Source organism: Gadus chalcogrammus, chromosome 18 (assembly GCF_026213295.1).
Source record: "Gadus chalcogrammus isolate NIFS_2021 chromosome 18, NIFS_Gcha_1.0, whole genome shotgun sequence".
Lineage (NCBI taxonomy): Eukaryota > Metazoa > Chordata > Actinopteri > Gadiformes > Gadidae > Gadus > Gadus chalcogrammus.
Genome location: NC_079429.1, coordinates 11892226 through 11918828, shown reverse-complemented (window position 1 = coordinate 11918828; position 26603 = coordinate 11892226). Strand labels below are relative to the sequence as shown.

The 26603-nt window shown below is 45.7% G+C and overlaps 3 protein-coding genes across 3 annotated transcripts; 2 read left to right on the top strand and 1 right to left on the bottom strand.

Moving 5' to 3' along the window:
- The first annotated feature begins 1959 nt into the window (after positions 1-1959).
- Positions 1960-16123, top strand: meiob (meiosis specific with OB-fold). Its single transcript, XM_056577274.1, has 14 exons — positions 1960-2159; positions 2311-2422; positions 2669-2726; positions 2907-3038; positions 11773-11845; positions 12081-12276; positions 12584-12684; positions 13000-13052; positions 13220-13315; positions 13784-13876; positions 14063-14207; positions 14734-14920; positions 15452-15538; positions 15819-16123. Exons 2-14 carry the CDS (start codon positions 2366-2368, stop codon positions 15924-15926), a joined length of 1386 nt encoding a protein of 461 aa, XP_056433249.1. The 5' UTR covers positions 1960-2159; positions 2311-2365; the 3' UTR covers positions 15927-16123.
- Positions 16124-16347: 224 nt separating this feature from the next.
- mlst8 (MTOR associated protein, LST8 homolog (S. cerevisiae)) lies at positions 16348-20818 on the top strand. The gene is made up of 9 exons (XM_056576948.1): positions 16348-16413; positions 16693-16860; positions 17042-17093; positions 17206-17368; positions 17458-17533; positions 17803-17955; positions 18474-18598; positions 19077-19240; positions 19665-20818. The coding sequence occupies exons 2-9, from the start codon at positions 16729-16731 to the stop codon at positions 19781-19783; spliced, it is 984 nt and encodes a 327-aa protein (XP_056432923.1). The 5' UTR covers positions 16348-16413; positions 16693-16728; the 3' UTR covers positions 19784-20818.
- A 299-nt stretch (positions 20819-21117) lies between these two features.
- bricd5 (BRICHOS domain containing 5) lies at positions 21118-26309 on the bottom strand. Its single transcript, XM_056577758.1, has 6 exons — positions 26256-26309; positions 25568-25708; positions 25190-25339; positions 24747-24854; positions 22432-22585; positions 21118-21212 (listed from the first exon to the last, which is right to left on the bottom strand). The coding sequence occupies exons 1-6, from the start codon at positions 26307-26309 to the stop codon at positions 21118-21120; spliced, it is 702 nt and encodes a 233-aa protein (XP_056433733.1).
- Between the last annotated feature and the right edge of the window lie 294 nt (positions 26310-26603).

The window sequence follows — 26603 nt, the reverse complement described above, 5'->3', positions numbered from 1 at the left end:
TATTAATTATTTAGTTTCAAACACACTTGGGTCTACAACCTTACAAAGAAACATGGCAGGGCAATTTGAAATGACTAATGCGGCAGTGTGTCTTTTTATTACTTTAATGCTGCATTATAATTGACGGTTGACATCATGCACGATTCCAGCCCCGCTCCATTTAATCCGGACGACTTTTCACCAGCACGTTATTAACAATATTCAATGTTTCCTCTGGAGTCATGTCAGCTCCGTGCGAGGGCAGCGGGACGAAGAGACAAGGCCCATTGTAGTGAGCCCGAGCCCAGCTGGACCTAATACTGGAAGAGGGAGACTAGCGCTGGAGCCAGCCCAGGGCCCCATCGGCCTGCCATACAGGTGGCAGGTAAATTACCGTCTTGGAATCCCTCTCAAATTGGACAGCTTTCCACTTGGGGGAGTCAATAAAGGAGTGACTGGGACACGGCCAAGATGTCTGCAGATGCTCCGGTTGAATGTGAAAGCGTTTGGTGGTGCTCTGCCAAGATGTTCCTGTTTCATGCCCAGTTTTAATTATCTCCAAGAGAAATAATTGAGTTCCAAACATAATAAGACTACTTTAGGGCCATGGACCAACAGAGTATTTTCTGTGTGTGTGTGCGTGTGTGTTTTCGCACGTGTGTGTTTGCGTGTGTGTCTGTTTGTGCGTGTGTCCATAATGATTAATGCCTAAGCTTTCTTCCATGCTTTTTGCTCCTCCTTGCCTTTAACCGAATTCCACGTTTGTAAATGTTCTTCACGTTGTTGACTTTATGATTAATTGTATTTATCTTTGATTTATACGAAGGAGGTTGGGTTAGCATGCCGACTCTTTTCAGACAATGGCCTGTTTCACAATCACACACACATGCTCCTCGTAAAGGCCATAAACACTGACGGACACTCACAGACCGACAGACAGACAGATGGACACGCACACACACATGATGGAATCATGCATGTAACACATGGTGCGCGCACACACACACACACACACACACACACACACACACACACACACACACACACACACACACACACACACACACACACACACACACACACACACACACACACACACACACACACATAATCTATACACAAACCTTTCCATGCATGTGTATGCACATAGATTGATGTGGTTGATTAATGTTTGCAGGGGTCATCAAAACTCAGAAGGGTCTCACCAGGCTTTGGGCTTCCAGGAAGCTGACCTTCTGGCAGAGAGGTCACCCAATCAACCAATCGCAGCACATTCCTGCAGTCGTTGTGTTCAGGGGCCCGGGGCCACACACTTACTGGTTGACTTCGAATGCAGTCATCTTCAGAGATGCCAGGGGGAGGCTGGTGATTCGCAAATCGTACTCCAGTCAGGTCTTCTATTGAAGTACTTTCTATGGGGGGGATGGGGGTTCAACTGTGTTTAAGGGATGATTAATGGAAGCTATGCATTTATATTCGATAAATCATGAAGCTGAATGCGAGGATCATTTTGATTAATCCGTTTGCATAAGGACTCCGTGATTAATGGACCCTAGAAATGCAGTCTGAATATCTAATAAGATTGGAACTTAAAATCTTGCAATTTAAACCGCTGTAAGACTCACTGGTGGAGATTGAGGATTGATTATTTTACATATATGAATATTTTACTTATTCGTTTATTTAATCACTTTTTATTTACTCTCTCAAAATTAAAATTAAAATTAAACAACCTGACAGAATTTAGAAATCTAACAAATAACTAATCCTCATCAAAACAATCAGAATTGTTTTGTCTACCCATATAGCTACCTTTTTCCACATAGGCCTAGATATCCAGAATAAGAATCACTGTAAAATGTCAAACCGCAGTATTTTGGTCAGTAAAAGCTGTTGCAAGTATATGCCTAATCAAGGTGAGGGTGAGGTGAACTCACGCAAACACACACGCAAGTAGGCCTGCTCGCACACATTCGCACGCATGCGGGTACATTTACTCAAAATTGATGCACGAGCAATTTAGTTTTGTGTCGGCGCGAGGGCGTCAATGCCGCGAAAATCTGAAATGTGAGGATTGGAATAAAAAGTATATCATTCTACCCGTTACGTTTCTTTCAGTAAGATTAAGCTAGTTTATATGAATATATTGTAACCAACTCTACTGTCGATTACCTATCAAGGTGAGTCAGATGTTTTGAGAATCGTTAATTTTAATTCATAAGTGTAATTGTATGCCTACATACGCAAACCTATTCAATATATACGATAAGCTATGGTTTTGAAGAATAGACGTTGACAATTACTTATATATGTTCTTATCCCCACAATTAGGCAATCACAAGATATTTAAGTGTTCCAAAGAGAGCTTTTACATTCGGTGTGGAAGATGTCTGCTCAGAATAATATCGCCATCTGTGAATTGCACCCCAACATCTCCCACCCGGTGAGCTGAATATAATAAAGTTATTAAACTATATCTCATCAATAGGCTGAAAACAGCTTTTCTGTCTATGGACGGCTACCCATGTTTTGTTATAATTCCTTATAAATGTAGGCCTATATATACTTAATTGGGGCTGAGACTAAGGTCAGGGGCTACATCTCTGACGTAGGCATATTATTATTATTATTTCATCATTTGTTAAATGCAGAAAGTAAAACGTGATCGATGTACCTGCTGTTTTTGCAGAGGGTAGTTGGTGTAGTCATCGGCAAAACGGATGTCCGGAGCTTCCCCGACAGAAAAAGTGAATATATATTTTTCTTTTATAGTATTTTGACTGCTAGACTTTGGTTTTTATAGTTAACTTAAACTATAAATGGAAATAAATGTTTTGTACAATACTCCCACCTTGTGGTACTTTTGTTATTTTTTCTCCTCAATTGAAATATACAGCAGGACACAACCCCATACTTCTGAATTACAGATATCGGCTTTGATAGATTCACCTTCAGTTTTACGGTGAAGGACTCCCCGGATTACTTCATCAACGTGTCGGCCTGGGGTAACGATGGATTCATCAATGTCCTCTCTGGCAGCTTTAACATTGGAGAATGTGGTGAGCAGTGCCGTGCACAGGAATTATGAAGAGCGGGGTCTCAAGCAAAGATATAACCCCCCCTTTTAATGATACCCTGTTCATACCAAGCTTTTGTTACAAAAGAAAAGATGCAATGTCCTCACGTAGTTTGTTTTTAGTAATGTTTATTTTATATAGATGGGTTGAAAATCCAGTCGCTTCCGTGTAATGCAGCAGGGCAAGTTCAAAACTTTTTTATAACTTATGTCAGAGTTAAGGCTGCTCTGCTCCAAATATTGCATTTGTTTTTCCTTCCATTTTAAAGTTTTAATAGTCTGAGTACATTTCCCCTCATGGCGATTGTTACCACCCTGAGGTTGATAGACGTGGTAGGGAGGTAACATAGCAAAAAGGGATTGAAATTAAATGTTACCAGGCACCATTCAAACAAAGGGTTAATTATAAATAAACTGTATGGAATACAGGAACAAAGACATAAGCAAAAAAAATGCTTTGGGGTAGCCACAATAACCAGAAAATCCCAGATATTGAAACAAAACTTGCAGTCCAGGCTTAAAAATATTTTTAAACATCTCTAATCCCACTCTACACCAAGACAAGAGAAAAAAACATGGGAAAACAAAACAATGGCTTACCCTTCAAGAACTTATCAATGCTCTTTAAAAACAAAACACCACGACCAGAGCACTCACTGCAAAACAACAGCCAGTGAGCAAGCAAAAGAGCGAAAAGAGAGAGGGCACAGTCTCTGGTGCTGACAGCGATGTACACTAGTGATTCACATAATAGCGTAAACTTAAGTGGCCATGGCAGTGTCCAACAACAGTACACTCAGCAGTGGTGCAACTTAACCTAGTAACAGCATTTCAGACAAGTACAAACTACATAAAATGTTGACAAAGGGATTCAGACCACACCCCCTGCAATCCTGAGTCTTTCCAGGGGAGTTAGGAATCCCTCAAAGGTTTTGTGAGAGGCCACCAAGATAGTTGATAGAGAGTAGAGTAAGTTACAAGTTAGTTAAAAGAGGCCAAGGCAGTGAAGGGCTTAGGCCTAAAAAAAAATTTTGTTTGGTTCCGGTTTCCGACCGACCCTGTCCATTTGTGTGCGACCCAAATTATTTTATGAGCTTTAAAAAAATTTTTTTTTTTTTTTTTTATGCAAACTATAATTACGTTTTTGTACAGCATCTCTTCATTCTGTACAAGGATGAGCGCATTCTCTCGTTTTTAAATGAAAACAACCTACTTATCATTCGCTGCCGCTGGAAAAAATAAAATAAAAAAATAAAATAAATTCCCTACCTACCCATGACCTCAACTGACAACCAACAGGAACTAAACTTTTTTTTTTTTTAGGCCCTAGCAATGGCTTTGGCCATGGAGAGCAGTATCTTTGTGATCCTTGCTTCGCTCCCTACCACGAGGGGGTCCAATCTGGCTTGTCTTCTGGTTTGAGGATTCAGGGAGGCACCAGGGGCAGCAGGCTGAGATAGTCCAGCCCCTGAGGCTGGGGCAGAGGCCAAAGACTGCAAGTCTTTGGGAGACTGGAAGTATTCCAGGCTTCAAGTTGAATTGACCTGGGTTAGGGGGGTTAGGAAGCTGTCATCGAAGGGTTGGGGAGGGGTCGCAGGTAGTGAAGGGCTTGCAAACGGCTTTGACCATGGAGGACAGTATCTTGCGGAGGCTGCTTGGGCCCTTGGGCTTCTCACCGTCAGGGTCTCCAGAATTAGTATTTTGAAACTATTCACACCCGCTGCCCTTGTGGACTTGCAATCTGGTGTCGGGTGATTTACCGGCTAGGTTGTTGTGGTCGGTGTCAGGAGGAGGCACAGTGGGGACTAGCAGAGGACTGACTCTGGAGGACTCCTTCCTCGTCCATAGCTTCAGGGAGGCAGCAGGGGCAGTGGGCTGAGATGGTCTAGCCCCTGAGGCTGGGGCAGAGGCCAAAGACTGTCTGATCTTGGCCTCCGCCATTTAATTTCCTTTGCCTGAAAACGCTTAGCTGAAACCAGCAACAGACGACAGCAGGATGGAGTGCCTGGAACAGTCTTGGTGGTGATGGTAGTGGATTAACCACCTGATAATAAATCAGGGGGTTCCAGTTTAATAGGTCTTGAATATGGGTGTGGTTAGCGGACATCAAAGGGTTGGAGCAGGGGCGCAGGTAGTGAAGGGCTTGGCAGTCCTTGGCCATGGAGGACTTCCATCTTGAGGATGCCACTGGGGTACTTGTGTCGTTCCCCAGCGGGAAGGGCTCCAGTCTGGCCAGGCTTCTGGGCAGAGATGCCTCAGGAGGCAGCAGGCCGAGATAGCAGGCCGAGGCTAAAGACTGTCTGATCTTGGCCTCAGCCTTTTCGTTTCCTTCTCCTGGCAAAGCTTCGCTGACAACCAGCAAGAGACAACAGCCCTTGCAGGACAGCATCTTCCTCAGCGACTCGCAGAGGACTGACGGTGGAGGACTTGCAGTGGTCGCTGGGGCCATTAGGCCGCTAACCAACAGGAGGGGCTCCAGTCTGGCTTGTCTTCTGGGTTGAGATCCCTGTCCAACAGAACAATTATAATCAACTAGTTAAATATTGGTTCTTAATAACACAATGCAAAAACACTCTCTGTGTTCAAACGTATTACAACATCTTGTTCAATTTGTATTTTGAAACTATTTACACGCACTGCCATTTTTTACTTTTCTTTTAAATCTGTCATGTGTCGGGTCATTTACCGGCTAGGTTGTTGTTGTCGATGTCAGGAGCAGGCACAGCGGGGACTAGCAGAGGACTGACTTTACTTCTTCCTCGTCCATAGCTTCAGGGGGTCAGCAGGGGCAGCGGGCTGAGATGGTCTAGCCCCTGAGGCTGGGGCAGAGGCCAAAGACTGTCTGATCTTGGCCACAACCATTCAATTTCCTTGGCCTGAAAACTGTTTGCTGAAATCAGCAGCAGACAACAGCAGGTTGTGGGGCCTGGACCAGTTTTGGTGGTGAGGGTAGTGGACTAACCACCTGATAATTAATCCGGGGGCTACAGTTGAATAGGTCTGGGATAGGGGGATGAGTAGCTGTCATCAAAGGGTTGGAGCAGGGGCGCAGGTAGTGAAGGGCTTGGCAATAGCTTCGGCCCTAGGGGACGTCCATCTTGAGTATGCCGCTGGGGCACTTGCGTCGCTCCCTAGCGGGAAGGGCTCCAGTCTGGCCAGGCTTCTGGGCAGAGAGGCCTCAGGAGGCAGCAGGCCGAGATAGTCCAACCCCTGAGGCTGGGGCCGAGGCTAAAGACTGTCTGATCTTGGCCTCAGCCTTTTCATTTCCTTCTCCTGGCAACACTTTGCTGACAACCAGCAAGAGACAGCGGCCCTTGCAGGACAGCACCTTGCGGGGGGCCGCTGGGACCCTTGGGCCGCTCACCGTCAGGAGGGGCTCCAGCCTGACTGGTCTTCTGGGTGGAGGACCCTGTCCAACAGAGGGGTTATAATCAACTAACTCAACCAACTTAATATCGGTTCTTATTAACACAATGTATGAACACTCTCCCTGTTCAAACATATTACAACATCTTGTCAAATTAGCATTTTGAAACAATTTACCCACGCTGCCCTTTGTGACTTTTTTTGTACCTGGGTTATATGTCGGGTAACTTACCGGCTATGTTGTTGTGGTCGGTGCCAGGAGCCGGCACAGCGGGGACTAGGACTGACTTTGGAGGACCTCTTTCCCTTCCATAGCTTCAGGGAGGCAGCAGGGACAGAGGCCAAAGACCTCGGCTTATGCCTCAGCAGGGTGCTTTGATAAATAAAAAATAATAAAAGATCAAGACCTTGAAAGTGCTAGGATTATGAAGGAGGTCCTTAACCATGCTTGGATTTAGCCGACCGGGATCTCTGAGCGTGAGCCTCGTGCTCTCCGTCATCTCAAAATTCACCTATGATAAAAAAAATGACCTTGGCCTCACCCTTTTAACTTCCTTCTCCTGGCAACCCTTCGCTGGCAACCAGTGACAGTCGACCCCAACGCTGGACAGCAGCCCCCTGCAGGGTCGTGCTGAGAGGCCTCATCCAAGTACTCGCAGGATGGGGTGCCTGGAGCCGTCTCGGTGCTGATTTTCCAGACCCACCACCTAATAAGTAATCCAGGCTTTGAGTTGAATAGGCCTGGGTTAGGGCGTTAGCAAGCTGTTATCAAAGGGTTGTGGAAGGGGTGCAGGTAGTGAGAGGCTTACCTATGGCTTTGGCCAGGGAGGACAGCATCTTGCGGAGGCTGCTGGGGCGCTTGGGCCCCTCACCGACAGGAGGGGCTCCAGTTGGACTTGTCTTCTGGGTGGAGAACCCTGTCCAACAGCGCAAATATAATCAACTCATTAAATATCTGTTCTTATTGACACAATAAACAAACATATTACAACATCTTGTCAAATTAGCATTTTGAAACTAGTCACACACGCCGCCCTTTTTGACCTTTTTTTTTGCCATCTGGGGCAAGTGTCGGGTAACTTACCGGGCGGCTAGGTTGTTGTGGTCGGTGTCAGGAGGCGGCACAGCGGGGACTAGAAAGCCAAAGAACTGGGCTTGAGCCTCAGCAGGGTTGTCATGGGTCCGGCATCATCCAATTCCTCAAAAGATGGGGTTCAAGGAGCCATCCTGGGGATGGTGGTGGGACACCTGCGTCGCTCCCCACTGGGAAGGGCTCCCAGACTTCTAGGCGGAGATGCCTCAGGATGCAGCAGCTCGAGTCCAGCCCCTGAGGCTGGGGCAGAGGCCAAAGACTGTCTGGTCTTGGCCTCAGCTCAGCCAATTAATTTCCTTCTCTTGGCAACGATTCGCTGACAACCAGCCACAGACAACCGCCCTACCTTTGGACTCTAGAGAGCGCTAGTGCGTTAGAGCTGAGGGGCATCCGCAAAGTCATGGCAGACTTGGGTGCCTGGAGCCGTTTTGGTGGCGATTGTGCCAGACTCACCTCCTAATTAGTAATCCAGGCTACGAGTTAGATCGGCCTGGGTTAGGGGGTTAGGAAGCCGTCACAAAAGGGTTGTGCAGGGGGCGGAGGGAGTGAAGGTCTTTCCAAAGGCTTTAGCCATGGAGGACACCATCTTGCTGAGGAGGCTGGGCCGCTTGGACCGCTCACCGACAGGAGGGGCTCCAGTCTGACTTGTCTCCTGGGTGGAGATCCCTGTCCAACAGAACAATCACAATCGACTAATTCAATATTTTTCAATGTCAGATTTTTTGTAAACTGGGCTGAGTGTCGGGTCATTTACCGGCTGGGTTGCTGTTGTCGGCGTCAGGAGCCGGCACAGCAAGGACTAGCAGAGGACTGACTCTGGAGGACTTGCAGAGGCCGCTGGGGCCCTTGGGCCGCTCACCGACAGGAGGGGCTCCAGCCTGGCTTGTCTTCTGGGTGGAGGTCCCTGTCCAACAAAGCCATTACTCATTAAAAAGTGGTTATTATTAACACAATGCATTGTCCGATTTTTTGTACTCTGGGCTGTGTCGAGTAATTTACCGGCTGGGATGCTGTTGTCGGTGTCAGGAGCCGGCACAGCAAGGACTAGCAGAGGACTGACTCTGGAGGACTTGCAGAGGAAGCTGACAGGAGGAGCTCCGGTCTGGCTTGTCTTCTTGATAGAGATCCCTGTCCAACAGAGTAATTGTAATCAACTAATTAAATATTGGTTCTAATTAACACGATGCACAAACCGTGTTCTAATATATTACAACATCTTGATTTTTTTAACCTTGGCTATGCGTCGGGTAACTTACCGGCTACGTTGTTGTGGTCGGTGTCAGGAGCCGGCACAGCGGGGACTAGCAGAGGACTGACTTTAGAGGACCTCTTCCTCGTCCATAGCTTAAGGGAGGCAGCAGGGGCAGAGGCCGAAGACCTGATCCTGAGCCTCAGTCTTTTGATTTCCTTTGCCTGGGAAGGCTTTGCTGACAACCCGTCTTTTGCCAGCTTCATTAGCCGTCTAAAAATGCCTTTTTTGCGTTTCTGTTCTCTGCTGTATTCATACAAGAGGTTGGCCGGACAGAGCCCTGACTCAGGACCGAGCCCTGACTCAGGACTGAGCCCTGACTCTGGAGAGCCACCCCCTGCTGGGTCGTGCTGAGGGGCATCATCCAATGACTGACTGGGTAGGGTCCCAGGAGCCATCTTGATGGTGGTGGAAGCCTCCCCGTCACCCTCCAGTGTGCGCCGAGGGGCCTTGCTGACGCCACCGGGCTTACCCACAATATGGTCCAGTGAGCCCTTAATGATGGTGGCCAAGTGGACCACCAACATCTGCAGCGTCTCACAGGAGACAGTGGAGGCAACGCTGAGAGTCACCGGTACGCTGGACTCCAAGATGGGCGTGGTCATGGCAGTGAGGATGACCGCGTTGGCCATCAAGCTGACCTCAGCCACTATCAGCTGGGTCAGTGAGTCCATGGCAAGTCGCTGCGGGACTTCAAAAATACTGGTGAGGGCCTTCTGTAGGGACCCAACAAAGCTGGCTCTGAGTCCTTCTTCCGTCAGCTGGAAGTAAGGGAGGTCCTTCTCTGTGGGTGGAGTCTTGTATCTAAAAGAGCACCATTGGAACATAATATTCGCTTAATATTCTGGAATTACTGACCCGATCCTAACATGTTGAGGTGGCTTTTGGTGATTAACATTTCTGATCCTTTCAAATTAGTTCGTCCAAATGAGGTGAATTAAATCTCTTTGCAACCGGTTAGAATTTTTTTTAACATATCTACGCAAAAAATGAAAACAATATTCTAAACTTCAGACATCTTCAGCATCGCTTCAACGTACGCAACGTCCATGTTTCGACAGGCGTGGCCATGGCTCTGTATGTATTCCCCAATCCTCGGCATGACGGGAGCCAGAGTGGCCTTCACTAGGAACGAGATCAGGTCCGTTAACATGGCCACCATCTGGTCACACACACAGGGCTCCAGCTGCCCGCTCGTCAGATCCCTCCACAGCCTGAAAGATAAAGAGATTCGGTTTTTGCACCATGTTACGTTAAAACCAGAAAATAAAACAAAAACGTGTGTGGTTGGCATTTGGGCCCACTATCACGCTAAAATCCTATCTAGTGGACCCCCCCCCCCCCCATAAAAAAATAGAATTTAATAGATTTGATTTCCTGTATGTATGTATGTGCATTTTGGGAATGGCCACTACCTATTTACCTACTATTCATTCAGATTCATAGCCTACATTCTGACTTGCAGGGCCTGGACAAGCTTACGCTGCATATACAGACCTAGTTTATGGCCATTCCACCAGCCATTGCTATTTGGCCAATTGTTTTTATTCTGATATTGAGACAAATCATGATCACTGTCCTATAGCGTCCATTTTTTGTGAGTCTCAATGTCTACTTCAAATGCAGTTAGAAATATGGGACAGTTGCTTCATTTTGTATATGCTACAGGCCGAAAGACTAAATTTATATGTAACTTACTGCTGCTGAGGGAGGTAGCCTATTTGATTGATTCGCTGAATTGTCCAATCATGTGGTGATAACAAAAAGACAAGCGATACCATTGGCCCGGGGCGCACACTGGTGCGACCCGATGGCGAATTTTCATGCACCAATGAAAAGCTGTCTCTGCTTGATAGACAGCAAAAAGTTGGCGAGCTTACATTAGCTGTGTTCGAAATCGTTCCCTATTCACTCACTCACTATTCCCTATATAGTGTTCATGATATAGTGCACTATATAGGGAGCGAACAAACGAGAATTCGGACACTACGCTGAACATTTCTAAACGTCATTTGCGTCAGTAAATGCTTCGGGTATTTGCGTGATGCAGACAGAGATGCTCCCACATTATGTAAACAAACCGGGCACTCACGAGGAAAGCTGGAGGTTGTATTGATGTCGAGTGTTTCATTTTCTTGATCAAGTTTTTTTTTTTTATTAATTTTGAATGTAAAATCCCAAATAAATTGTTGACATTTCTAAACGAAAGCCGGAGACTCCATCATTAAAAGTATTCTTTTTCGCAGTTATTCAGGTTCTTCTTCTCCTCCGGAAAAACACGATGCACTTATGCCTGTGTGTAAATAGTTCTCAATCGACGAAGCGCATGTTGTTATTAGTAACTAGGCAACGGTTCGGCAAATAGCTCATCGCTATAAACTTTTTAAACATGTTGGCATAATGGTCTGATACCGTGAGAACTAGGCCTATATGAGAAGATGTTTACACAATCGGGCAGGCGAATAAACATAAAAATAAAGTTGATAAAGTGGCACACGATATGGCCCAACAAGCATTGCGATCACCAAACATTCCATTTGCGTTGCTTTAACTTCAGCGTTGACTTTAGCTGTCCAACTTACCGAGGTGTGAAACGGTTCAGGCCGTCGAGGATCACCTGTCGGATCGAGTTCATGCGAACCGGAGCGTACTCAGGCTGGATAATCTTGATAGCGAAATCAGTCATCTTCTTCCACTTCTTGATTTTTCTCCTGTCTCTCGTCGAGTCTTCTTTCAAAACCGACGCAAACGATGCCACACGCGAATTTATAGATGCATAGACGTCACAAAGGTAGATGCAGGCCCTGGTTGTTGGGGTTACGGATGGGTTTGGAACGTAATTAAAGCCTTCTGATTGGTCAGGCGATTGGTCAAAGTGATTGACAGGTTATTCCAGCCTTTTAATTGGACGTTTTGAAATGAGCTTTATTCAGTTCTGATTGGTTGCCATTTGCTTGCTTTTTGTTGACTAATTTATTTAAACATTTTTCTTTGTCTTTCTTGACAAAGTGGTTGTTGAAAATCCTTTAGTGTCCAGCAAAGATCCAGAGAAAGATGAAAAATATTGCCCCACAACACCAAGGTAAAAAAACAACTGTTTATTTGTTCTTACTTTTACCATTTAAACAGGTGATTTTTTTTTGCTAAGGCCTGGTTGTAGATTGTTTATATGGATAATATTCGTTTCATTCTTGTCCGTTGACAGCACATGTGTCAGTCTGACAGTTAAGTAGTTACAATTTACCAACATCGGACACATCAAAGTGTCCACCTTTGACCCATGGACTTCCCTTCGCCCGTCCTGTCCTCTCCTCCAGCCTCTACAGGCTGCTGGTGTCAGAGGCCCACTCTCGGGTGCTGCTGTGTGCAGACATGGACACAGCCGATAAGCTCCTCCCTCTGCTCCACCTGCCTGTGAAGGACCCCCGAGACTTCTACTCCCTCGGGGACATAGTGGCCAATGGGCAGAGTCTGGACGGCAGCGTCCTGAATATACTGGCTGCAGTGAGATCGGTAGGGTACTTTAATTGAGGGTGAGTATATGTAGGCAATGGGCAAATTGTTGGAAGCATGCTGGGTAGCAATTTAGCTGAGAATGAGCACGATACAATCTTTGAAATGTAATTCTCTTTGAAATGTAAAATGTAATAGGGTACTTTGGACTAGACTTGTTCATCTGGCAAATGCACTTGGATAATGTGAACACCTATGTGTTCAATGTAAAGAAGGGACTCAAAGCATATGTGATCAAATCATCCATCCTCCAACCAAAACCTAAAAAGGCTTAATGATATGAAACATGTTGTATAAATGTCTTTAGATTGCAGAGCCGAAGCAGTTCACCACATCAGACGGCCGTAGAGGCCAGAGGCTGGAGGTGAAGCTCTTTGATGACTCCGTGACTTCCTTCTCCTTAGTCTGGTAAGGGTGGCTTTCCATTTGCCTCAGCACAAAATGCTTGAGAATGTATATTATATGTGTGTATAACATGCACATGTAGATGAAAGGGAAAATAAAAGTAAGCAGTGCATGCTTATTTTACATCGAATTGTATTTTACATAGCAACAGAGAAAATAGCTCAGTAAGCATATTTTCAACCGAGCTTGCCATCAATCATTAGATTGATTGATTGGTCGAGTGATTGCCCGGACCTCTGTTCACCCCCATGTGTCTTTGATTTTCACCATGTGTCCACCCCACCTCTGCGTTTCAACTCCCCAACCTCACACACACAGCTGGGACAGAGAGGCCATTCAACTCATACAAACTCTGGTACCAAAGGAGACGGGTAGGTTAACAGCAGCTAACCCCTCTCGCTTACAAAATGAATATTTCCTTAACCTAATGCAGAAATAACATGCCTGTCAAATTCCATAGGCTGTGAGTCTTCATATAGACATTCACTATAACCGACAGTTGTGTTTTTTTTCTCTTTCCTGCTTTCTTTTCTCAAAGTTCTCTTCATCGCAGATGCCAAGATTAGTTTTGACAGTTTCCGAAACTGTATGGCGGCAACAGTTAACTCCAAAACTATTGTTACTGTCAACCCTGGTAAGAATATATTTGACCTGTAGGCGTAGCTTAATGTTTACCCAAACTGCATCCTGGGTACCAACTTGGGTCATGCATCATTGTTGGTTTGTAACTTAAGTGAAAAACTGCTACAATGTTGAACCCGTGTTTGTTACAGCCTCATCATATGGATTCCTGCCTTCATTGACATTTCATTGAATGAAGTCGATCTTGAATGACCTCTTGAATTATTAATAATAGGTTCTGTCAAATAGGACACACACCACAGTTAACCTTCTCTAAGCCACACATCACAACAGCACTGAGAAAGCCAGAAGCCATTCAGTTCCATTCCAACCTTTTGAGAATACTTCACATTTCACCAACCACAACTGTGATTGACATCTCTGGGCTTCAGTACATGTTACTAACACAAAAATTGCTGTGAACAATTTGTGTCTAACTATGTGTATGTAAACTTGAAGAGAGTGTTTGTGTCCATCACAGACACCAAGGAAGCTGGCCTGCTGTTCAGCCGTGCCAAGGAGATGTCTAGCTCAGGGCTGCTGGTGGACGACGACAGGCCAGACGACATGCCCGGTAGGTCAGACAGGAGCCTTGCTGTTTGACCATCTTACTGTTTTATCATTCTTCTATACTTGTTTGATATTAACACAAATACAAACAATGACTAATAGCTTGTCAGGAAGATGAAGGACGTCCATACTTCCTCTTTACGGTCAAATGTGTTGTTTGTGTGTTTGCGTCCTTCTCGTCGCTCCCCAGTGGACTCCATCACGGACGTGTACACGGTGAACCATCTGAAGCTGAGGGCCCAGGAGAGCCCGGAGGTCTTCTTCGGCCTCACCTACAGCTTCATCTCCAAGCTGGACTTGGACTCCTCCATCTCCAGAGTCATCAAAACCAAGTGGTAGGTTGACCCACCAGCATGACAGGCGGAGTCGTTCTACCACAGATTCACATTAAGTTCAGATCCTAACTTCTACATTTACCGCAATTTTCTATCCACCACTTTTCAGAAAATGTGGATGTTTAAAAAATTATAATTTCAAACAAAGTCAATAATATACAGATCATGGTTTTCATATTCATAGTAACAGAAGAGACGCAATTCTTCATTAAAAATCCCTATAAAAAACTGGTTGAGAATTTAACCAGCAAACCTCTTAAATCAATAAGTGCCATAGATATACAGATGAGTAGATGTTTGGCTGAATGGACAGACCTTTATTCATCCCACAGGAAATAACATTGATTACCAGATGTTTACCCTAGCACAAAGAGTATTTAGGCCCAATCCCATTTCTTCCCCATACCCCTTCCCCTTACCCCTTCAAAACAAGGGGGAGGGGTAAGGGGTAGAAATGGGATTGGGCCTTAAGGTATATCATGCTTCCTATCAGCATCCAGTGACCCAACCCCCACCACCTCCTCAGCGCTAGGTGCAAGTACCAGGTGAACGAGGAGCTGCAGAGCTGCACCAACCCCTCGTGTCCGGGCAGGGACCAGCCCCTGTCCCTGACCACAGGGTTCGACCTGACGGTGGATGTCACAGACCACACCGGCACCCTGCAGGCCTGCTCCCTAAGGAGCCCTGTGGCTGAGAAGACGCTGGGCTGCACTGTGAGTAGGCCCCCGGAGGGTGGGGACTCCTGGACTGAAGCGACCCTCAGACTATATGGCCCAATCCCATTTCTACCCCTTACCCCTCCCCCCTTCCCCTTACCCCTTCAAAACAAGGGGGAGGGGGGAGGGGAAGGGGTAAGGGGTTGAAATGAGATTGGGCCCTTAGGCATGAAGGTATCTCGACCAACTATGGATTTCATTGATTTATATATTACTAGTGCAGCACCACAGTGCCACCCAGTGTGCAATAGGTTGAACTCGAAACAATGATCCATACATTTTCTCCAAAATAGTGTCCAAGTGATTAAAAATTGATGTTAATGAATTGAGAATCTGAACCCTGTTTGACTTATAGCAGTAAAATGACTAATGTACTATTTAGATGTTTCTTAAAACCCTGTTCGTTGCCTGCAAATTTATGTGCAAGCTATTTTCTAGTGACAAAGAATGTATTTTTATACATGGAATTTGATTGAGTGTCTCTGAAACAGAAAGATAACAAGACGATTTTCATACTTTCTGTTGCAGATCGAGGAGTTCACAGGTCTCACTGATGAACAGCGTACTGCGTTCAAATGGAAGTTTCTTCTGGAGAGATGCAAAATACACATGAAGGTAGATCTAAAGAATTGGCCACACAGTCTACCACTGCGTTTCTACTACAATATAGTCGTTTGGCAGACACTTTCCATCCAAAGCGGCCTACGGTGAGTTCAGATACATGTTAGGAGAAACGGTATAGGGGATGGGCAATCTCGCTCATGGATTACTTCAGTTAGGCTTCTGGCACAGGAATCAAACCCAGTTCCCTTTTTCTGAGAATCAATTACCAAATGAATAATTAATATTAACATGTCTTCAACTTATGTTAATCAAAACATATAAACCATTGTAGGTTCTCCCGTCCACCAAGGTGAGGTCAGGTGTCAGAGGGATGATCCTTGCGTGCTCATTGGCTGATCCAGGGGAAGTGAAGCAGCATATGTCCGCCCTGCTGCAGTGAGCTCCAGTGTAAAGCAAGAGGAGCCGAGCAGGAAGTTCCTACAGCGCGGCTCTTTAACTGCTCTTTGATAGGTTACAGCAAAGACGTAGTGTTAGATTATATATTTGACTATGCTGAGAGGTTACTTTGTGTATGTCTAGGTCTATGTTTGGAAAAATGTATTTATGAAATTGATGCAGGTGTTCACATGTGTACTACTACTAATAATAATTATATTTAATAACATTTTTCAATAATAATAAAGATTTAATTGAACAAAATTCTGATTTGTTTCCATTAAATGTTTAAGTCCTATTTTTACTGTGTGTTCTTTTCTTTGCCTGTTTATAACGGGTTCAGCCTGGAAATTAATTTGACTGCTATAATAAAGCAACACAAAAGAGATTAAATATGAGCTTCATTTTAACGAAGCGGAACCATCGTACAGTTATGTTGTTGTGGGGGCATTTTACGGACGCACACACTAAACATCACATCTACCTTCAAGGTAGGGTTTACCTTGTGTTATTCTGTTTTGCAACGATTTTTTCACTGTTCATTGAGTTTCAATATTCCATTCCAAACTTAATCGACTCGATCAAAATCGTTTTCTCATAGCTGACGATTCGTCTAACTCTTAGCAAGTTAGCTTTCCATGCTATCTTTGTTGATACTGACCTTGTTGACATAGTTCAGTAAAAATATATAGAATGATACTATATTCCGAAAACAATGTGCAACCTTACATCTTATAAAATGACAAGTTAGAATGTGTTTATTTCGATAGCTTCCTCGATAGGTCCGGGGACAACTATCTGCAAGAATGAATGTAAACCAGGGGGGGACCGTGGGGAGTGATCCAGTGATACTGGCCACGGCTGGATACGACCATACAGTACGTTTTTGGCAGGCCCACAGCGGGATCTGCACCAGGACGGTCCAGCATCAAGACTCGGTATCCTTTGTTTTTACGCCCTTTGCCTTGGTATGTTTTGTTTGGCACAAATAATATCGTTCAACTGAAATGTATCTCGGTACACCTGAAATCTATTAACCAGCAAGTGTCAGTGCCGTGGTGTACTGTTTCATGTCGGAATACCAAAAACCTGTTATGCGTTTGCTTAACAAGCTCTCAGCAGGTAAACTCACTTGAGGTGACACCAGATAGGAGTATGATTGCAGCTGCAGGTATGTTTATCATCACAATTTATTGACCGCTCCTCAAATCTATATTATCAACCAATTCACAACATAGAAGTAACAACTTGTTTTTTTGGGGGGGGGGTTTCTCTGTTTTTAGGCTACCAACACATCCGCATGTATGACCTGAACTCCAACAACCCAAACCCAGTGATCACATACGATGGCGTCAGCAAAAACATCACATCAGTGGGCTTCCATGAGGATGGGCGCTGGATGTACACCGGAGGGGAGGACTGCATGGCTCGGATCTGGGACCTACGGTACTCCCCTCGCATTCGATGCATGCATGGGGGTGAATCAAATGCTAATAAAATGCTAACCTGTGTTGGTCTCCCCTGATATTTTTAAGGTCCAGGAACCTGCAGTGTCAAAGGATCTTCCAGGTCAATGCACCCATCAACTGTGTGTGCCTGCACCCTAACCAGGTGAGACAAAGAAGACCATTTACTGTGATTGTCAATGCTTCGATTTCCCTTGAAATTGAAAGTACAAAAGTACAAGTACAAAAATGTTTTAAGTACAAATTGTCAAAGTGCATAATTACCTTCTGTGTAAGAAATGTGTAAGAATTTGTCCTTTTTCTTTTTCCTGGTATTATAAGCGATGCACCGATATATTGTTTGCTATAGGCCAGACTGTGCGATATCAGTATCTGCAGAGTTGAACAACATGGCTGTCGTCTTGTGTGCTCCAGGCAGAGCTGATCGTAGGCGACCAGAGCGGCGTGATCCACATCTGGGATCTGAAGACGGACCACAACGAGCAGTTGATCCCCGAGCCCGACGTCGCCATCAACTCTGTCCACATCGACCCGGACGCTAGCTACATGGCAGCGGTCAACAGCTCGGTCAGTGGATTTGGTGGTCTCATGGAGTCCGACAGGAAGTTACTCTGCCCTCCTCTATAGCAATGCATTACATGCACAGATGCTCACGGTTTACATGTTCTTAGGTGGTGCTAGTGACCGAAATCTAGTGCCGGATCAGTGACTAGCTCGGATCGTCCGGACTCTATTTTGGCTTAGTTAGGGTTCTGAGTCTCCTAGTGGACAGGAAGGCTGCTCTCTCTCTCAAATAATATAAGGTTTCTCAACAACAACTGGATGGGCATCCTGAAGGTCTCTCTATCTCATTATTATGCCATTATTTGAGTGTTGGCCAACCCCCTGATTATAAAGCTATTACTTGAACCAAATCTTTATTAACTGTGTATTAACATGCAATTTCACTGCTGTGTCTGAGTTGATTTGGAAAGGAGGGACTGAATGGGGGCTCTTGGCTGCGTTGCTCTCTTCTGAAACGCTGAGCATTGTGTGGTGGCTGATTATTTATTTTCTGTCGTTGTGGGGCATCCATCTACCTCCAGGGGAACTGCTACGTATGGAACCTTGCGGGGGGCATGGGAGACGAGGTCACTCAGCTCATCCCCAAGACCAAGATCCCGGCCCACAAGCGCTACTCGCTGCGCTGCAAGTTCAGCCCTGACTCCACGTGAGTAAACCCTCTGCTTTCCTACTGTATTCATGTGTGGTTGTTCAGCTCAGACCTGTGTTTTGTGTGGCCAGCTTTTGGAGGATGAGTAAAGTCTTGTGATGAATGTTGCGTTGAATTAACTGAATTACCACGTCTTCTGTTTTATTTTTGTATTAAACATACCGTGGTATGCATACGGTTGATTCATACATTGCATCCAGATGCCATTCAAATCTTTTATCTAAATACTTGGAACCCCATTAAGAGTGGAATAATAAATAAAATAAACTTATGTTGTTGAGGAAATCGCATGCCATTACATTATACATTTTAAATGCGTATTCAAACCAGACCAAAGGACTCCTCGTTGAGTTGGATAACTTTGAGGTAAAAAGACGAGTGAGAATACCACAGGGACAAGCAACAGAACGCTTTTGCTTGCACAACAATCGTTGACTCACAGGAGTGATGCCTGTTTCTATGTTTGTGTCGGCAGCCTGTTGGCCACCTGCTCAGCAGACCAGACCTGCAAGATCTGGAGAACGTCCAACTTCTCCCTGATGACTGAGCTGAGCATCAAGAGCAACAACCCAGGGGAGACCTCTAGGGGCTGGATGTGGGACTGCGCCTTCTCTGGCGACTCCCAGTACATCGTCACAGGTTAGTACTACAGGCCAACTGAACGTGGCAGTGTTGGGATTCGGTATGATTGAGAAAAACACCTACACATCTAGTTGTAACTTAAACTTTGACGGTTTAGGCTTCAAGAAAACCACCTTGCAACGCTAATGTTGCCAAGGCCATCTAGAAACAACATAAAAAATTAATTGATTTGTTAAAAGCTGTTTGCACTCAAGCAAGGCATTAGAATCCCAGGTCCTATGCGAGACCATAAGATGAATGCTGAACTTGTACATGCTGCTATAGTATTATATATTTGGGTGGTTAAGTAACCAATAGCTCAATCAAAACCTCAACAGAAGTGTAATGAAATAGTACGGATGTGCTAACAAGGGTTTTTGATGTAGAACGTGAAACTTTGTCTGATTTCTCTCTCTCTGTCTCTCTCTCGCCATTCCTGCAGCCTCGTCAGACAACCTGGCGCGCCTGTGGTGCGTGGAGACCGGGGAGATCAAGCGGGAATACAGTGGGCACCAGAAGGCCGTGGTCTGCCTGGCCTTCAACGACAGCGTGCTGGGCTGATGAAGAGGAGGAGAAGGACGGCGTCGAGCGAACGGAAAAGAAAAAAACGATTTTGGGCAGGAGAACAGAAGTGCGGAGAGGAGGAAGAAGAACGAATGAATGAATGGACGCCTGCCAGCAGAAGGGTTGGAACGAGGAACGGAATCGACACGCATGGGAACATATTGATCGCTTGTTAACTCTGGTGGGGATGATCCGTGAGTTGGTATTGAGACCGCGGCAACTTCTTTGGATCGGCGTTGACGAGCCAGACCACGGTGTGATGAGCATGATCGGGACTCCATCCCCACAGCAGCCAGAAGACGTTGATGATGATGATGATGATGAAGAGGAGATCAGGAGTGTCTGAATGTCAGCCCTCCTTATAAGTTATTCCCAAACGCATCCACCTGCTGTCTTTTAAATGATGTAACATCTGGTAATAACGATATTAATATTTTGCCCGTATGAATGATTCCGATGCAGCTCTCTCATCTGCCAATTTGGAGGAATGAAATTCTTGACACTTCCATTCATTTGCTAACTAGGTTTTTAACTTTTTGTGCCAATCTTTCCAAAGGGCATGTCCTTATGGTGACATCTTTTAGAAATGAAGCAACCGGTAGCGAGCGGTCTGCAACACCACTGAGGGCGAATTAATACAAGCTTTGTTTTTAGAAATGGGCCGTATTTAAGACCACGTGATTTGCATTATATCCAGGATGCTGGCTCGCCTGTGCCGTTGGAATTGGTTATGTCTTGTTTGTGTCTTATGTATAAATGATATCATTATATTCCCGGGCCAATGTTTTAATATTTTGAAGACTGATTTTCCCCAGTAAAGACTTGGGTCAGTCATACGTCTTGCAAAACCTGTTTTCTGATTCGTTATCGCTCCGTTCTTACTTCCTCCTCACGCGACACACACAAATAACTGCCCAACATTACACAACAAATATTTATTGGCAAGATAAAAAACACTGCATCTCTATAATAATGGTTAACGGTAAACAGGATCTTGGGCCACCAGGGAAGAGGCATTACAACATGACGAGGGGTTAAGGAGAGAATAATGACGTCTGCATCATGTGTGTGTGTGTGTGTGTGTGTGTGTGTGTGTGTGTGTGTGTGTGTGTGTGTGTGTGTGTGTGTGTGTGTGTGTGTGTGTGTGTGTGTGTGTGTGTGTGTGTGTGTGTGTGTGTGTGTGTGTGTGTGTGTGTTGGGAAGGAGAGAGCCTGAGGCTACTCATCTCTCCTGATGAGGCTTGTGTGGAGCGAAGGTGGTGCTTTTGCTGTGTGATAAAGGTGAGGGTGCAGGGCGGGACAGAGGGGTGTTCTGGTGAGGGGTGCAGAAGGTCACTCAGGAAGGTAGTAGAAGCACACGGACACGCAGATGTTGCTGGGGAAGCAGATGTCGATGCAGAAGTAGACGAGTCTCTGTCGCCCCGGGCCTGGAGAGACGAGAGGAACATGGTTTGACAATACAGTGGTCTCACGGGAAACAAACATCTAACAAATGACCTGTTTTTACATACAATTTGGGCATATTAATTACAATGTTAAGATGCTTTTAGTTAAGTGTGTAAGTTGCCCGATAATTAGTACTTATGGTTTTTGGGAACAATTAGAACATGATAAGGTTAGACAGGTTGAGGAGAATTCTCACAGGGAAAGCTTCTGTCAGGTGGAACTTTAGAGGTTGTGTTAGAGAACGCATACAAGGTCACCAAACACCACTGAGTTATTGTGATTATAAGGGATAGTGTTATTTTCAAATGTCATGTCGACACAAGGATGCGCATCATTAAAACCTTTCTGGAGGAAACTCAGCCTTTTAGTTTCAAGTCAATCTCAAATGTATGCCTTGCTTGTTCTCAGACCGGTTTGTAAGTCGCTTTGGATGAAAGCGTTTGCCTAATGACCTTGATCTTTGTTGAGTGCTCAGTTCACACAAGCAAAAGTCTCGTTGGTAAAAGCATTGAATACACTGGAAAAGGTCAGTAAAGGTCAGGCAGTTATGGTTGCAGATTACATTTCTCTTGCTCTCACTCCCACACTACACATCCTTAGTCCATTGGCCAGCCACCAAGAAACCCCCTCTTCTGTGTTGGTTCATATCGTCTCAGTAATTCATTCAGGAGCTACACCAACGTTCAGTCACATTAACACACATTCAGGGCAACACAGTTCCGGTCCAGTGGTATCAAACTGTTGCAATCGCATTCATTAAACAGTGTTATGAGAGATGCTTTGTTCGTTGTAGTGAAAGGGATCATTTTAAATGCTACATACATACAAATAGATCCTTTCTGATCCTTTGGCTGCTGATTTCGTCTTTAGGTATATGTTCTGCGTGGTAGCCCTTCCATAATCCTTTATGTGTGAATGCAGGGTGTCTAGTGGTCGGGGTGTTCGAATCCCAACCAAAAGGTTCTGGGTTTGATCCCCAATGTCCACAGCCTATCGTCTCTGTGAAATCCCTTAAATACATATCTGAATTCACTGCAATGTTAATTTGGATTAAAACCTCTGCTAAATGTCTACATTAGTACCAATAAACCCCCTATTTAAGACCTCAGTCATCCTCCTGTAGTGACACCAATGATGACAGAAATACATGGCAGACATACAATACAACGGGAGTGTGTGTGGCCGTCTATGGGGTCTCACCCTCTGCCCTCCTGGTCCAGTGGACCGGGCTGTCCCGACACAGGGCCTGGAAGGGCTCCTCCAGGGTGGACACGTTGACCCCGTGGCCCCCCAGCACCCCCAGGAACTCAGTCTGTCTGTGGATCTCACTCCCAGACAGCTGGAACTGGCTCATCTGTGGAAGGGGAAACAAAATACCGACCAGGGGATTCAAGGTTCAGTCTAAGTCAGAGTCTTTATCTCCCCGTTGCGGTTAGCAAACACAATCAGAGTCAGAGATGGTTTCGCACACAGTGGCTACGTGGTGAGAGAGAATGAGAAGTGTTCATAACACGGCCTAGATATCCGTCAAAGAGCAAGTGAGGGCGGCTGAAACCCGAGCCGTTATAACAGCGATACGCCGGCCCACTTGCTTTGGCTCTCCTCCGCTGAAACAAAGGATGTGTGTGGGGGGTGGGGGGGGTTGATGCTGATGCAAATCAGCATCTATATCGCTGCACAGGAGACAATGGCAGGCCTCCCCTCCGCACTCTCCTCCACTCCTCACCCATTTATGAGGGCAGAGAAGGGGTGCGGCCCCGGAGGTCCACCAAGGATTAAATGAGCGCTATCTCCGAGCGTCTGAATGAACGCCGACGCGGCGGCGTCTCTGCGGGACATGGGACACCGTGGGAGAGGACGCTCTGGTGCATCAACACTAGTGGTTGTTTTGATTGGTTACTGTCCTCTGAGGAACTGGTTACAGATCGGAGGGAGGACCACCAGAGGAGATGGAAGACCCCCCCCCCCTTGCTTGATTTGGAGCCTTTTGACAGATGGTCAATATTAGGTTTAAGTTCACTTCCTGTTCCTGTCATTCTTACATTCGGTTTTATTCACGTCTTTTGCAGCCTCAGCATGGTCGGTTGACTAGTGGTGTCTATACTGGTGCACTGCCATACCTAAATCGAAAGCCCCATAATGAATGTTATGAGCTACAACTGTATCTTCCCTGGTGTGAAAAGGGTCTCTTAATAACACCAGCTCCACTTCAACAACAACCGGCCAGGTGGAGACAAGATGTACTTTCTAAATCCCAGATGGGGAAATTTGGTCCTGCAAAATGTTTTTTAAAGCCGAAAAAATCGGTTAATTGGCAGATGATAAACTGCTGGTGCTGCCAAGATAAACCCCACATCCTCTCTCTCTCTCTCTCTCTCTCTCTCTCGCTCTCGCTCTCGCTCTCTCTCTCGCTCTCTTTCTTTCTCTCTGGGTCATCATCGGACCTAACAGGCTGTATCTTCCTGCAACAGAGAAGACCTTAAAAGCTGAAAGCCCCCCCAGACAGAGCAGGCATTGTGCGGGGTCCCGGGCTCAGGCTTGCTGCCTGACCCGTCCGGTAAGACGAGCCTGGGCGCCGAGAGGGGGGGCTGGGGGGTTGGGGCGGGATCAGGTGTGCTGAAGAATTTAGTCATGGAAGAGAGGGCACACACACACACACACACACACACACACACACACACACACACACACACACACACACACACACTCACACTCACACTCACACTCACACACACACACACACACACAAATGCACCCTCCCACGCATGCACTCACACACAAACGTGCACACACTCATATTCACACACACACACACACACACACACACACACACACACACACACACACACACACACACACACACACACACACACACACACACACACACACACACACACACACACACACACACACACAAATGCACCCTCCCACGCATGCACTCACACACAAACGTGCACACACTCATATTCACACACACACACACACACACACACACACACACACACACACACACACACACACACACACACACACACACACACACACACACACACACACTCTTTCAGACACCCACACAGACGCACGTACATACGGACCCACACACGCTCGCACACCTTACACTCACAAACACGCATATACTCATTCAGACACACACAGACATGCACACACACACACATATACACTCATATGGACACATTGACGCACACATACGCATGCATGTGTGCCCTCACACACTTTGTGCTGTGTGGCGCAGGAGTAAGAACAGCATGAACCAACTGTTGCTAAGTGAGGTCGCTCCTTTCGAAATAAACCAGAGAGTTCAATGCACTGCTAATGTTAGTCCTCCTATCAGCAATCGTGTCAAAAAGAGACTTTGTTTCGGAAAGTTGAATCATTGAGGTGATTTGTATCCATAGCAACTTGCAGTGAATTATTTGAGACACATGCCATCTGTCTTCTTTCACCAATTAGCCACTGCATTCTCCTTAGTTGATGGAGAAAGGTCACATCGTTACCTGGTGCGTTGACTCGGGCAGGACGGAGCCAACACGTTGGTAATCCGATTGGTCCATTTCACGCAGGAAGCAGCTCTCCTGGTTGGCCGGTTTGTAACAAACCAGCCCCTGATGAACAGGTGACCTTTAAACTTTTATCTTATAACATAGGCTTGCTATGTGTACAGTGCAAAGACATTTCCTTCCTTTAGTTCACTCTTAAAACAAATATATACATATATATATGTATATATATAATATCTTAATCAAATTGTACACACACACACACACACACACACACACACAACACACACACACACACACACACACATTTATTTATATATGTATATTATATTTAAATGCATGCCAATGCACACATGCCATGTTTGATGGACATGACTCAGGAACACTGTATTGATTAAAAATAGGCTACAAAATACAATCCACAAAATGAATTGACTTACATGTTTGACATCAAAGAGCACAGTGGAGGAGAGGTTTGACGGTGAGGTCACTGAAAAGGTCACCAGGTCATTCTCCTTGTCCACTACTGTTGATTGGTTGATCACAGTGCCAGTTGGATCGGGACCGGTGATTCGGACAATGTGTATAGACTACGATACAAACAAAAACCATGGGCAACGGGTTAATGAAAGGGTAGTCAAGTCAATATTAAAACAATATACTATATTAGCAATATAAGTATTATTATTAGTGTATGAACATGCAATAGAAAACCATACATTAAGTGTAGGAAATATTCTAGACTGAAAAGAACAAGATGTTTGAAAGGGCGTACTGTAGATGAGGAAGGGGTGTTGTTTATTTCAGGGTAACTATACCTGGGCAGGGTCTTCCAGCATCCCGGAGTTACCCAGGTTGCCTGTCAACGCCAGAGCGATCAAGACCACGAGCAGACAGACCACCACGCTCACCCAGAAGGCCTTGTGGGGGAACCAGGGTTTCACCGCAGGAACTCCCTCCTAGCAATAAAGTGACAATACATAGGTTAAATGTGGACCTGTTGTTCAGGACAGATTCAGGACACTTGCTCAAGAATGCCAACTGGTAAACCAAGAACATTCAAGGTGGGAGTCACACATCTTAACCCCTGGACCATCCTGCTCCATGATTGTCCTTGAACAACAGAATGCTGAGCTGAATGAACTTCTCTCCACATAAAATGATTGCCGATCCTAGATTTGTGTTTCCTTATCGGAGGCTTCTGATGAGTCATTTCCAAATTACCCAAATTCCTGCCATCTATATTGATCCTTATACTTCTTGACTATATCTCTTGGCCACTTCTATCCACCTATCTCTCTCTCTCTCTCTCCCTCACATTTTTGTTATCAATGAAAAGTCATTTGGATGCTTATACTCCAACAAATCAAACTCTAGATCTGGTAAGAGCTAAAAATAAATCAATACAGCCCACTGCAGTCACAAAAGCAAGCCCAAAAACACTCGTTCCACCCCCCCCCCCCCCCCCCCCCCCGATGAAAAGTGAGTTTGTTGCGTATTTCTTACCGTGCATCGTACTTCCTCTACGCTGTGCTCTGAGGGTCTCCCACAGCCCACCATCCTGTGTCCTTTGACGGCTCCTCACACACTCTGCGGCCGTCCGCTGCTGCTGGCTATCGGCATGGAGCTGTGGTCCCAGCACTCATCCAGACTCCCCCACGCCACACACCTGCTGGCAGCCTTCTCTTTGGTCACACCCCCCACCCACCCCAAACCAGCCCCCTGCTCCTTCCCTTCCCATGGTCCCTTCCTCTCTCCCATTGAGATGTCACCCCCACCCCCACGACCCAACTCCAGTCTTCTGTTTCCTTCCAAAACCTCCCCCTTCTCCCTCCACCACTTTGATAGACCTGC